Source organism: Nerophis lumbriciformis, linkage group LG01, assembly GCF_033978685.3.
Source record: "Nerophis lumbriciformis linkage group LG01, RoL_Nlum_v2.1, whole genome shotgun sequence".
NCBI lineage: Eukaryota > Metazoa > Chordata > Actinopteri > Syngnathiformes > Syngnathidae > Nerophis > Nerophis lumbriciformis.
Genome location: NC_084548.2, coordinates 4,107,202 through 4,121,237, shown reverse-complemented (window position 1 = coordinate 4,121,237; position 14,036 = coordinate 4,107,202). Strand labels below are relative to the sequence as shown.

The 14,036-nt window shown below is 38.5% G+C and overlaps 1 protein-coding gene across 1 annotated transcript in view; it reads left to right on the top strand.

Moving 5' to 3' along the window:
- Positions 1 to 7,042, top strand: part of klf15 (Kruppel like factor 15) — a 48,370-nt gene extending 41,328 nt beyond the window's left edge. The window contains exon 4 of the mRNA XM_061973819.2: positions 6,333 to 7,042. Coding sequence (XP_061829803.2) covers positions 6,333 to 6,501 — 169 coding nt within the window. The 3' untranslated portion in view covers positions 6,502 to 7,042. The remainder of the gene's footprint in view (positions 1 to 6,332) is intronic.
- Positions 7,043 to 14,036: the final 6,994 nt, after the last annotated feature.

Sequence of the window (14,036 nt, the reverse complement as noted above, 5' to 3'; positions counted from 1 at the left end):
AATATTGCGCTATAATAATAAAATCAAATAAAACCACGTTGTTAAAGATATTTTTTACCCTTTCCTATAATAAAATAAATACAAAAAAAACGCTTAGTTAGAGACATTTTTCTGTCACGCAGTTGCTTTAGCTTGCACAAAAATGTTGTATAAAGCCATATTGTTGGAGGGAGTTTTTCCTTGCCTCTGTCGCTCAATTGCTGTGTTGGGCTATTGTTATGAAAATCCAATAAAACCAGTGTGTTAGAGCAAATTCTATATTGCGCTATAACAATAAAAAAATCCAATAAAACCACTTTGTTGGAGGGAGTTTTTCCTGGCCTCTGTCGCTCAACTGCTATATTGCGCTATAAAAATAAAGTCAAATAAAACCACGTTGTGAAATATATTTTTTACCCTTTCCTATAATAAAATAAATACAAAAAAAACGCTTTGTTAGAGAAATTTTTCTGTCACGCAGTTGCTTTAGCTTGAACAAAAATGTTGTAAAAAACCATATTGTTGGAGGGAGTTTTTCCTTGCCTCTGTCGCTCAATTGCTGTGTTGGGCTATTGTTATGAAAATCCAATAAAACCAGTGTGTTAGAGCAAATTCTATATTGCGCTATAACAATTTAAAAAAAAAATCCAATAAAACCACTTTGTTGGAGGGAGTTTTTCCTGGCCTCTGTCGCTCAACTGCAATATTGTGCTATAATAATAAAATCAAACAAAACCACGTTATAAAAGGTATTTGTTCCCCTTTCCTATAAAAAAATAAATACAAAAAAAAAAACGCTTTGTTAGAGAACATTTTTCTGTCACGCAATTGCTTTAGCTTGCACAAAAATGTCGTATAAAACCATATTGTTAGAGGGAATTTTTCCTGGCTTCTGTCGCTTAACTGCTGTGCTGTGCTATTGTTATGAAAATCAAATAAAACCAGTGTGTTAGAGCAAATTCTATATTGCGCTATAACAATAAAAAAATCTAATAAAACCACTTTGTTGGAGGGAGTTTTTCCTGGCCTCTGTCGCTCAACTGCATTATTGCTCTATAATAATAAAATCAAATAAAAGCACGTTGTTAAAAGTATTTTTTACCCTTTCCTATAATAAAATAAATACAAAAAAACGCTTTGTCAGAGAACATTTTTCTGTCACGCAATTGTTTCAACTTGCACAAAAATGTCGTATAAAATCATATTGTTAGAGGGAGTTTTTCCTGGCCTCTGTCGCTTAACTGCTGTGTTGGGCTATTGTTATGAAAATCCAATAAAACCAGTGTGTTAGAGCAAATTCTATATTGCGCTATAACAATTTTAAAAAATCCAATAAAACCACTTTGTTGGAGGGAGTTTTTCCTGGCCTCTGTCGCTCAACTGCAATATTGCGCTATAATAATAAAATCAAATAAAAGCACGTTGTTAAAAGTATTTTTTACCCTTTCCTCTGTTGCCCAAATGCTATATTGCGCCAAAACAATACAATAAAAAAAAAAAAACGCTTTGTTAGAGATAATTTTTTTGTCATTCAATTGCTATAGCAATAATACTATATAAAATCATATTGCTAGAGGGAGTTTTTCCTTGCCTCTGTTGCTCAACTGCTGTGTTGCCCTATTGTTATGAAAATCCAATAAAACCAGTGTGTTAGAGCAAATGCTATATTGCGCTATAACAATAAAAAAAACCCAATAAAACCACTTTGTTGGAGGGAGTTTTTCCTGGCCTCTGTCGCTCAACTGCAATATTGCGCTATAATAATAAAATCAAATAAAAGCACGTTGTTAAAAGTATTTTTTACACGTTCCTATAATAAAATAAATACAAAAAAACGCTTTGTTAGAGAACATTTTTCTGTCACGCAATTGCTTTAGCTTGCACAAAAATGTCGTATAAAACCATAATGTTAGAGGGAATTGTTCCTGGTTTCTGTCGCTTAACTGCTGTGTTGCGCTATTGTTATGAAAATCCAATAAAACCAGTGTGTTAGAGCAAATTCTATATTGGGCTATAACAATAAAAAAAATCCAATAAAACCACTTTGTTGGAGGGAGTTTTTCCTGGCCTCTGTCGCTCAACTGCAATATTGTGCTATAATAATAAAATCAAATAAAAGCACATTGTTAAAAGTATTTTTTACCCTTTCCTATAATAAAATAATATACAAAAAAACGCTTTGTTAGAAAACATTTTTCTGTCACGCAGTTGCTTTAGCTTGCACAAAAATGTCGTATAAAACCATATTGTTGGAGGGAATTTTTCCTGGTTTCTGTCGCTTAACTGCTGTGTTGGGCTATTGTTATGAAAATCCAATAAAACCAGTGTGTTAGAGCAAATTCTATATTGCGCTATAACAATAAAAAAATCCAATAAAACCACTTTGTTGGAGGGAGTTTTTCCTGGCCTCTGTCGCTCAACTGCAATATTGTGCTATAATAATAAAATCAAATAAAAGCACGTTGTTAAATGTAGTTTTTACCCTTTCCTATCAAAAAATAAATACAAAAAAAAAAACGCTTTGTTAGAGAAATGTTTCTGTCACGCAGTTGCTTTAGCTTGCACAAAAATGTTGTATAAAACCATATTGTTGGAGGGAGTTTTTCCTTGCCTCTGTCGCTCAACTGCTGTGTTGGGCTATTGTTATGAAAATCCAATAAAACCAGTGTGTTAGAGCAAATTCTATATTGCGCTATAACAATTTAAAAAAAATCCAATAAAACCACTTTGTTGGAGGGAGTTTTTCCTGGCCTCTGTCGCTCAACTGCAATATTGTGCTATAATAATAAAATAAAATAAAAGCACGTTGTTAAAAGTATTTTTTACACGTTCCTATAATAAAATAAATACAAAAAAACGCTTTGTTAGAGAACATTTTTCTGTCACGCAATTGCTTTAGCTTGCACAAAAATGTTGTATAAAACCATATTGTTGGAGGGAGTTTTTCCTTGCCTCTGTCGCTCAACTGCTGTGTTGGGCTATTGTTATGAAAATCCAATAAAACCAGTGTGTTAGAGCAAATTCTATATTGCGCTATAACAATTTAAAATAATCCAATAAAACCACTTTGTTGGAGGGAGTTTTTCCTGGCCTCTGTCGCTCAACTGCAATATTGCGCTATAATAATAAAATCAAATAAAACCACGTTGTTAAAAGTATTTTTTACCCTTTCCTCTGTCGCTCAAATGCTATATTGCGCCAAAGCAATACAATAAATAAAAAAAACGCTTTGTTAGAGATAATTTTTCTGTCACTCATATGCTTTAGCAATAATACCACATAAAACCATATTTTTAGAGGGAGTTTTTCCTTGCCTCTGTCGCTCAATTGCTGTGTTGCGCTATTGTTATGAAAATCCAATAAAACCAGTGTGTTAGAGCAAATTCTATATTGCGCTATAACAATAAAAAAAACAACAATAAAACCACTTTGTTGGAGGGAGTTTTTCCTAGCCTCTGTTGCTCAACTGCAATATTGCGCTATAATAATAAAATCAAATAAAAGCACGTTGTTAAAGGTATTTTTTACACTTTCCTATAATAAAATAAATACAAAAAAACGCTTTGTTAGAGAACATTTTTCTGTCACGCAATTGCTTCAACTTGCACAAAAATGTCGTATAAAACCATATTGTTAGAGGGAGTTTTTCCTTGCCTCTGTCGCTCAACTGCTGTGTTGGGCTATTGTTATGAAAATCCAATAAAACCAGTGTGTTAGAGCAAATTCTATATTGCGCTATAACAATAAAAAAAAATCCAATAAAACCACTTTGTTGGAGGGAGTTTTTCCTGGCCTCTGTCGCTCAACTGCTATATTGTGCTATAATAATAAAATAAAATAAAAGCATGTTGTTAAAAGTATTTTTTACCCTTTATATAATATTATATATTATATTGCACCATAGCAATAAAAGCCAATTAAAACCACTTTAGTAGAGGGAGTTTTTCCTTGCCTCAACTGCTACATTGACTATAATAATTACGACAAATATAACCATCCTTGCTACAGCAATAAAAACAAATAAAACCACTTTGTTAAAATGATTTGTTTTTGCTTCTGTTGCTCAACTGCTACATTGCACTATAATATTTAAATCAAATAAAATCAAGATCTCAGAGGGAGTTTTTCCTTGCCTCCGTCACTCAACTGCTATATTGCACCAAAGCAATAACATCACATAAAATCCCTTTTTTTAGAATAATCGTATCTAAGTTATCACAAAACGTTGTGTTTCAACGTGTTCCTGGCGAGCAGACAAAAGCTGTCTTTGATCCTACCAAGAAGAAGGCTTGTAAAACTCCACTGAGTAGGATGGGAAGCAACATGGAGGTGGTCGGTTTCTTTCTTCTATTGTAATCCACAGGAAGATTTTGTTATGACCCGAGATCTACACAAGCGGAGAGAAAGCAGGACCTGACTCCCCTCCAGGGACCTTTTCTTTGAACTGTTTTACTACCTTTTTTTTCAAACTGTTTTTAATCAAAGGCGATGGCTATTTACGACCCCCTTCCCTTAGAAACAGCTGTTGCCATGTAATCAGGGAAAGTCCAAATAAAAGTGAAGTGAAGTGAAGTGAATTAGATTTATATAGCGCTTTTCTCTAGTGACTCAAAGCGCTTTACATAGTGAAACCCAATATCAAAGTTACATTTTTAAACCAGTGTGGGTGGCACTGGGAGCAGGTGGGTAAAGTGTCTTGCCCAAGGACACAACGACAGTGACTAGGATGGCAGAAGCCGGGATCGAACCTGCAACCCTCAAGTTGCTGGCACGGCCACTCTACCAACCGAGCTATACCGCCCCAAAAAGAGGAGGCGTACAATCTTTTGTCAGAGCGTGGTGAGACACTGTGCAAAGGTACAGGTGTACACGCTCTCCTCAATTGAATCAAATTTAAATTTTGTCTCTGTTTAATTCTTTGCTTCTTGTCTTGTTTAATACATGTCATCAGTGTTTGAACCTGACACCTTTGTTAGAGGGAGTTTTTTCTTGCCTCTGTCGCTCAACTGTTATATTGCACCATAGCAATAAAAGCCAATTAAAACCACTTTAGTAGAGGGAGTTTTTCCTTGCCTCTGTCATTCAAGTGCTACATTGCACTATAATAATTACGACAAATATAACCATATTTGCTACAGCAATAAAAACAAATAAAAACACTTTGTTAAAAGGATTTGTTTTTGCTTCTGTTGCTCAACTGCTACATTGCGCTATAATATTTAAATCATATATTTATATAGCGCTTTTCTCTAGTGACTCAAAAGCGCTTTACATAGTGAAACCCAATATCTAAGTTACATTTTTAAACCAGTGTGGGTGGCACTGGGAGCAGGTGGGTAAAGTGTCTTGCCCAAGGACACAACGACAACGACAAAGGCGATGGCTATTTACGACCCCCTTCCCTTAGAAACAGCTGTTGCCATGTAATCAGGGAAAGTCCAAATAAAAGAGGAGGCGTACAATCTTTTGTCAGAGCGTGGTGAGACACTGTACAAAGGTACAGGTGTACACGCTCTCCTCAATTGAATCAAATTTAAATTTTGTCTCTGTTTAATTCCTTGCTTCTTGTCTTGTTTAATACATGTCATCAGTGTTTGAACCTGACATCTTTGTTAGAGGGAGTTTTTCCTTGCCTCTGTCGCTCAACTGTTATATTGCACCATAGCAATAAAAGCCAATTAAAACCACTTTAGTCGAGGGAGTCTTTCCTTGCCTCTGTCATTCAACTGCTATATTGTACTATAATAATTACATCAAATATAACCATCCTTGCCACAGCAATAAAAACAAATAAAACCACTTTGTTAAAAGGATTTGTTTTTGCTTCTGTTGCTCAACTGCTACATTGCACTATAATATTTAAATCAAATAAAATCAAGACCTTTTCTTTGAACCGTTTTATTACCTTTTTTTTTTAAACTGTTTTTAATCAAAGGCGATGGCTATTTACGACCCCCCTCCCTTAGAAACAGCTGTTGCCATGTAATCAGGGAAAGTCCAAATAAAAGAGGAGGCGTACAATCTTTTGTCAGAGCGTGGTGAGACACGCTCTCCTCAATTGAATCAAATTTTAATTTTGTCTCTGTTTAATTCCTTGCTTCTTGTCTTGTTTAATATATGTCATCAGTGTTTGAACCTGACACCTTTGTTATAGGGAGTTTTTCCTTGCCTCTGTCGCTCAACTGCTATATTGCGCCATATCATTATGATCAAATAAAGCCATCCATAGCTTTTTCTAACAAATGATCTTCAAATGATTACGTGTGACTGGCGAGAATGCTATTGATTTTGAACAATACCCATTTCAACCAGTGATTGTATGCTTTGTGACTAACGTGTCCTCACTCCGGCAGGTTCTCCCGATCGGACGAGCTGTCCCGACACCGGCGCTCCCACTCGGGAGTCAAACCGTACCAGTGCATCGTCTGCGAGAAGAAGTTTGCCCGCAGCGACCACCTTTCCAAACACCTCAAAGTCCACCGCTTTCCACGGAGCAGCAGGACAGGGCGCTCTGCAAACTGACCCTCGCCCCGTCCCGCCCCTGACGGACTAAAAGCGAAGGGGGCGGGCGACTGTATAGTGACGAAAGGAGGACGGGACACCCTTTTTGAAGGACGGACGTACTGTGATCATTTTGAAAAAAAAAAAAAAAAAAGACTTAAGGTACAAAATGTTACTTGACACACAAACAAACCCTCACAAGTAGAATAAGCTTCTTGTACAGTTGTCTCATGCAAGCCAATCATAAGTCCAATTGTCTATTCAGAGTATTTTTTACCGTTTATTGTACATGCCTTAGAGAACAGTTCTTGCCTTTCTGGAGCCAATTGTTGCCAAATAACAATTAATATGCTGGACGTGAGGACTGGTGTGGCCTTAATCCCCTGCTAAGTACAAAACAGTCAAGGTTTTCCTTGCCTCCGTCGCCAAACAACAGGTGCTATCACAAAACTAACCCAACCAACTTCAAAACAGATGCACTATTGGTCAGGGTGAGGGGCAAGAACCCTATTAAACTCATGTTTCCCAAATTTTCTTCATTAGAGGGAGTTTTTCTTTGCCTCTGTCGCCAGACAAGAGATGCTATAGCAATAGAATTGACATGAATTTTGCAATTAATCAGTCAAAACTAAGGGAAACAACTTTGAAATGGACCTAGCACTCCGATGGATGATGTTTCTTCCTTGGAAAAAGTTTTTCCTTGCCTCCGTCGCCAAACAAGAGATGCTATAGCAATATAATTGGCATGAATTTTGCAATTAATCAGTCAAAACTAAGGGAAACAACTTCGAAATGGACCTAGCACTCCAATAGATGATGTTTCTTCCTTGGAAAGAGTTTTTCCTTGCCTCCGTCGCCAAACAACAGGTGCTTTTGCAAAACTAACCCAACCAACTTCAAAACGGATGCACTATTGGTCAGGGTGAGGGGCAAGAACCCTATTAAACTTATGTTTCCCAAATTTTCTTCGTTAGAGGGAGTTTTTCCTTGCCTCTGTCACCAAACAAGAGATGCTATAGCAATATAAATGACATGAATTTTGCAATTAATCAGTCAAAACTAAGGGAAACAACTTTGAAATGGACCTAGCACTCCGATGGATGATGTTTCTTCCTTGGAAAAAGTTTTTCCTTGCCTCCGTCGCCAAACAAAAGATGCTATAGCAATATAATTGGCATGAATTTTCCAATGAATGAGTCAAAACTAAGGAAAACAACTTTGAAATGGACCTAGCACTCCGATGGATGATGTTTCTTCCTGAGAAAGAGTTTTTCCTTGCCTCCGTCGCCAAACAACAAATGCTATTGCAAAACTAACCCAACCAACTTCAAAACGGATGCACTATTGGTCGGGGTGAGGGGCAAGGAACTTATTGAGCTCATGTTTCCCAGAGTTTTGCCGTTAGTGGCAGTGTTTCCTTGCCTCCGTCGCCAAAATACCGGTGCTAATGCGATATAATTGGCATGACTTGGCAACACGTCAGTGAAAACTAACCAAACCAACTTCAAAACGGATGCACTATTGGTCGGGGTGAGGGGCAAGAAACCTAGTGAGCTCATGTTTCTCAAAGTTTCTTCGTTAGAGGGAGTTTTTCTTTACCTCTGTCACCAAACAAGAGATGATATAGCAATATAATTGGCATGAATTTTGCAATTAATCAGTCAAAACTAAGGAAAACAACTTTGAAATGGACCGAGCACTCCAATGGATGATGTTTCTTCCTTAGAAAAAGTTGTTCCTTGCCTCCGTCGCCAAACAACAGGTGCTAGTGCAATACAATTGGCATGACTTGGCAGTAAAAAACTAACCCAACCAACTTCAAAATGGATGTACTATTGGTCGGGGTGAGGGGCACGAACCCTATTGAGCTCATGTTGCCCAAATTTTCTTCGTTTGAAAGAGTTTTTCCTTGCCTCTGTCGCCAAACAAGAGATGCTATAGCAATATAATTGGCATGAATATTGAAATTAATCAGTCAAAACTAAGGAAAACAACTTCGAAATGGACATAGCACTCCAATGGATGATGTTTCTTCCTTAGAAAAAGTTTTTCCTTGCCTCCGTCGCCAAACAACGGGTGCTACTGCAATACAATTGGCATGACTTGGCAGTAAAAAAACTAACCAAACCAACTTCAAAATGGATGCACTATTGCTCAGGGTGAGGGGCAAAAACCCTATTAAACTCATGTTTCCCAAATTTTCTTCGTTAGAGGGAGTTTTTCCTTGCCTCTGTCACCAAACAAGAGATGCTATAGCAATATAATTGGCATGAATTTTCCAATGAATCAGTCAAAACTAAGGAAAACAACTTTGAAATGGACCTAGCACTACAATGGATGATTTTTCTTCCTTAGAAAGAGTTTTTCCTTGCCTCCGTCGCCAAACAACAGGTGCTATCGCAAAACTAACCCAACCAACTTCAAAACGGATGCACTATTGGTCAGGGTGAGGGGCAAGAACCCTATTAAACTCATGTTTCTCAAATTTTCTTCGTTAGAGGGAGTTTTTCCTTGCCTCTGTCGCCAGACAAGAGATGCTATAGCAATAGAATTGGCATGCATTTTGCAATTAATCAGTCAAAACTAAGGGAAACAACTTCGAAATGGACCTAGCAATCCAATGGATGATGTTTCTTCCTTAGAAAAAGTTTTTCCTTGCCTCCGTCGCCAAACAAAAGATGATATAGCAATAGAATTGGCATGAATTTTGCAACGAATCAGTCAAAACTAAGGAAAACAACTTTGAAATGCACCTAGCACTCCAATGGATGATGTTTCTTCCTTGGAAAGAGTTTTTCCTTGCCTCCGTCGCCAAACAACAGGTGCTTTCGCAAAACTAACCCAACCAACTTCAAAACGGATACACTATTGGTCGGGGTGAGGGGCAATAACCCTATTGAGTTCATGTTGCCCACATTTTCTTCGTTTGAAAGAGTTTTTCCTTGCCTCTGTCGCCAAACAAGAGATGCTATAGCAATATAATTGGCATGAATTTTGCAATTAATCAGTCAAAACTAAGGAAACAACTTTGAAATGGACCTAGCACTCCAATGGATGATGTTTCTTCCTGAGAAAGAGTTTTTCCTTGCCTCCGTCGCCAAACAACATGTGCTATTGCAAAACTAACCCAACCAACTTCAAAACGGATGCACTATTGGTCAGGGTGAGGGGCAAGAACCCTATTAAACTCATGTTTCCCAAATTTTCTTCGCTAGAGGGAGTTTTTCCTTGCCTCTGTCCCCAAACAAGAGATGTTATAGGAATATAATTGGCATGAATTTTGCAATTAATCAGTCAAAACTAAGGGAAACAACTTTGAAATGGACCTAGCACTCCAATGGATGATGTTTCTTCCTGAGAAAGAGTTTTTCCTTGCCTCCGTCGCCAAACAGCAGGTGCTATTGCAAAACTAACCCAACCAACTTCAAAACGGATGCACTATTGGTCAGGGTGAGGGTCAAGAACCCTATTAAACTCATGTTTCTCAAATTTTCTTCGTTAGAGGGAGTTTTTCCTTGCCTCTGTCGCCATACAAGAGATGCTATAGCAATATAAATGGCATGAATTTTGCAATTAATCAGTCAAAACTAAGGGACTCAACTTCGAAATGGACCTAGCACTACAATGGATGATGTTTCTTCCTTAGAAAAAGTTTTTCCTTGCCTCCGTCGCCAAACAAAAGATGATATAGCAATATAATTGGCATGAATTTTGCAATTAATCAGTCAAATTTAAGGAAAACTACTTCGAAATGGACCTAGCACTCCAATGGATGATGTTTCTTCCTGAGAATGAGTTTTTCCTTGCCTCCGTCGCCAAACAACAGGTGCTTTTGCAAAACTAACCCAACCAACTTCAAAACGGATGCACTATTGGTCAGGGTGAGGGGCAAGAACCCTATTAAACTCATGTTTCCCAGATTTTCTTCGTTAGAGGGAGTTTTTCCTTGCCTCTGTCCCCAAACAAGAGATGTTATAGGAATATAATTGGCATGAATTTTGCAATTAATCAGTCAAAACTAAGGGAAACAACTTTGAAATGGACCTAGCACTACAATGGATGATTTTTCTTCCTTAGAAAGAGTTTTTCCTTGCCTCCGTCGCCAAACAACAGGTGCTATCGCAAAACTAACCCAACCAACTTCAAAACGGATGCACTATTGGTCGGGGTGAGGGACAAGAAACCTATTGAGCTCATGTTTCCCAAAGTTTTGTCGTTAGTGGCAGTGTTTCTTTGCCTCCGTCGCCAAAATACCAATGCTATTGCGATATAATTGGCATGAATTGGCAACACGTCAGTGAAAACTAACCAAACCAACTTCAAAACGGATGCACTATTGGTCGGGGTGAGGGGCAAGAAACCTAGTGAGCTCATGTTTCCCAAATGTTCTTCATTAGAGGGAGTTGTTCCTTGTCTCTGTCGCCAGACAAGAGATGCTATAGCAATATAATTGGCATGAATTTTGCAATTAATCAGTCAAAACTAAGGAAAACAACTTTGAAATGGACCTAGCACTCCGATGGATGATGTTTCTTCCTTGGAAAGAGTTTTTCCTTGCCTCCGTCGCCAAACAACAGGTGCTTTTGCAAAACGAACCCAACCAACTTCAAAACGGATACACTATTGGTCGGGGTGAGGGACAAGAAACCTATTGAGCTCATGTTTCCCAAAGTTTTGCCGTTAGTGGCAGTGTTTCCTTGCCTCCGTCGCCAAAATTCCGGTGCTATTGTGATATAATTGGCATGACTTGGCAACACGTCAGTGAAAACTAACCAAACCAACTTCAAAAAGGATGCACTATTGGTCGGGATGAGGGGCAAGAAACCTAGTGAGCTCATGTTTCCCAAAGTTTCTTCGTTAGAGGGAGTTTTTCTTTGCCTCTGTCGCCAAACAAGAGACGCTATAGCAATATAATTGGCATGGATTTTCCAATGAATCAGTCAAAACTAAGGAAAACAACTTCGAAATGGACCTAGCACTCCAATGGATGATGTTTCTTCCTTAAAAGAGTTTTTCCTTGCCTCCGTCGCCAAACAACAGGTGCTATCGCAAAACTAACCCAACCAACTTCAAAACGGATGCACTATTGGTCGGGGTGAGGGGCAAGAAACCTATTGAGCTCATGTTTCCCAAAGTTTTGTCGTTAGTGGCAGTGTTTCTTTGCCTCTGTCGCCAAAATACCGGTGCTAATGCGATATAATTGGCATGACTTGGCAACACGTCAGTGAAAACTAACCAAACCAACTTCAAAACGGATGCACTATTGGTCGGGGTGAGGGGCAAGAAACCTAGTGAGCTCATATTTCCCAAATTTTCTTCGTTAGAGGGAGTTGTTCCTTGCCTCTGTCGCCAAACAAGAGTTGCTATAGCAATATAATTGGCATGAATTTTGCAATTAATCAGTCAAAACTAAGGAAAACAACTTTGAAATGGACCTAGCACTCCAATGGATGATGTTTCTTCCTTAGAAAAAGTTTTTCCTTGCCTCCGTCGCCAAACATCAGGTGCTACTGCAATACAATTGGCATGACTTGGCAGTAAAAAACTAACCAAACCAACTTCAAAATGGATGCATTATTGCTCAGGGTGAGGGACAAGAACCCTAGTGAGCTCATGTTTCTCAAAGTTTATTCCTTAGAGGGAGTTTTTCCTTGCCTCTGTCGCCAAACAAGAGACGCTATAGCAATGTAATTGGCATGAATTTTGCAAATAATCAGTCAAAATTAAGGTAAACAACTTTGAAATGAACCTATCACTCCACTGGATGATGTTTCTTCATTAGAAAGAGTTTTTCCTTGCCTCTGTTGCCAAAAAACAGACTCTATAGTATTATAAATGGCATGAATTAGCAATTGATCAGTCAAAACTAAGGGAAACAACTTCGAAATGGATTTAGGTCGAGGCAGACAGACACCCCACTGGATGATGTTTCTTCATTAGAAAAAGTTTTTCCTTGCCTCCGTCGCCAAACAACAGGTGCTATTGCAATACGATTAGCATGACTTGGCAACACGTCAGTCAAAACTAACCCAACCAACTTCAAAATGGATGCACTATTGCTCAGGGGGAGGGGAAAGAACCCTATGGGAGTGTTTCCTTGCCTCCGTCGCCAAACAAAAGACGCTATAGTAATAGAAATGGCATGAATCAGCAATTGATCAGTCAAAACTAAGGAAAACAACTTCGTAATGGATTTAGGTCGAGGCAGACAGACACCCCACTGGATGATGTTTCTTCATTAGAAATAGTTTTTCCTTGTCTCCGTCGCCAGACAACAGGTGCTATTGCAATATGATTAGCATGACTTGGCAACAGGTCAGTCAAAACTAACCCAACCAACTTCAAAATTGATGCACTATTGGTCAGGGTGAGGAGAAAGAACCCTATGGGAGTGTTTCCTTGCCTCTGTCGCCAAACAACAGACGCTATAGTAATATATTTGGCATGAATTAGCAATTGATCAGTCAAAACTAAGGGAAAACAACTTCGAAATGGATTTAGGTCGAGGCAGACAGACACCCCACTGGATGATGTTTCCTCATTAGAAATAGTTTTTCCTTGCCTCTGTCGCCAAACAACAGGTGCTATTGCAATACATTTGGCATGACTTGGCAGTCAAAACTAACCCAACCAACTTCAAAATGGATGGATTAGGGTGAGGGGCAATAAACCTATTGCGCTCATGTTTCCCAAAGTTTCTTCGTTAGAGGGAGTGTTTCCTTGCCTCTGTCGCCAAACAAGAGATGCTACAGCAATATAATTGGCATGAATTTTGCAATGAATCAGTCAAAACTAAGGGAAACAACTTCGAAATGGACCTAGCACTCCAATGGATGATGTTTCTTCCTTAGAAAAAGTTGTTCCTTGCCTCTGTCGCCAAACAAGAGATGCTATAGCAATATAATTGCGATATATTTTGCAATTGATTAGTCAAAACCAAGGAAAACAACTTTGAAATGGATTCAGTATGGTCAGGGTGAGGGCCAAGAACCCTATTGAGCTCATGTTTCCCAACGTTTCTTCGTTAGGGAGAGTTTTTCCTTGCCTCTGTCGCCAAACAAGACTAGCTATAGCAATATAATTGGCATAAATTTGCAATTGATCAGGCAAAACTAACGAAAACAACTTCCAAATGGATTTAGTATGGTCAGGTTGAGAAACAAGAACCCTACTGATTTCGAATGACGACTTGCACAATCCAAGTTAGCGCAACATGGACCATTTCCCAACAGGCCGAGGCAGACGGACACCTTGCCTCTGTCGCCAAACAGACTTGGCAACACGTCAGTCAAAACTAACCCAACCAACTTCAAAATGGATGCACTATTGGTCAGGGTGAGGGGCAAGAACCCTATTGAGCTCATGTTTCCCAAAGTTTCTTCATTAGAGGGAGTTTTTCCTTGCCTCTGTCACCAAACAAGAGATGCTATAGCAATATAATTGGCATGAATTTTTCCAATTAATCAGTCAAAACTAAGGTAAACAACTTCAAAATGAACCTAGCACTCCACTGGATGATGTTTCTTCATTAGAAAGAGTTTTTCCTTGCCTCTGTC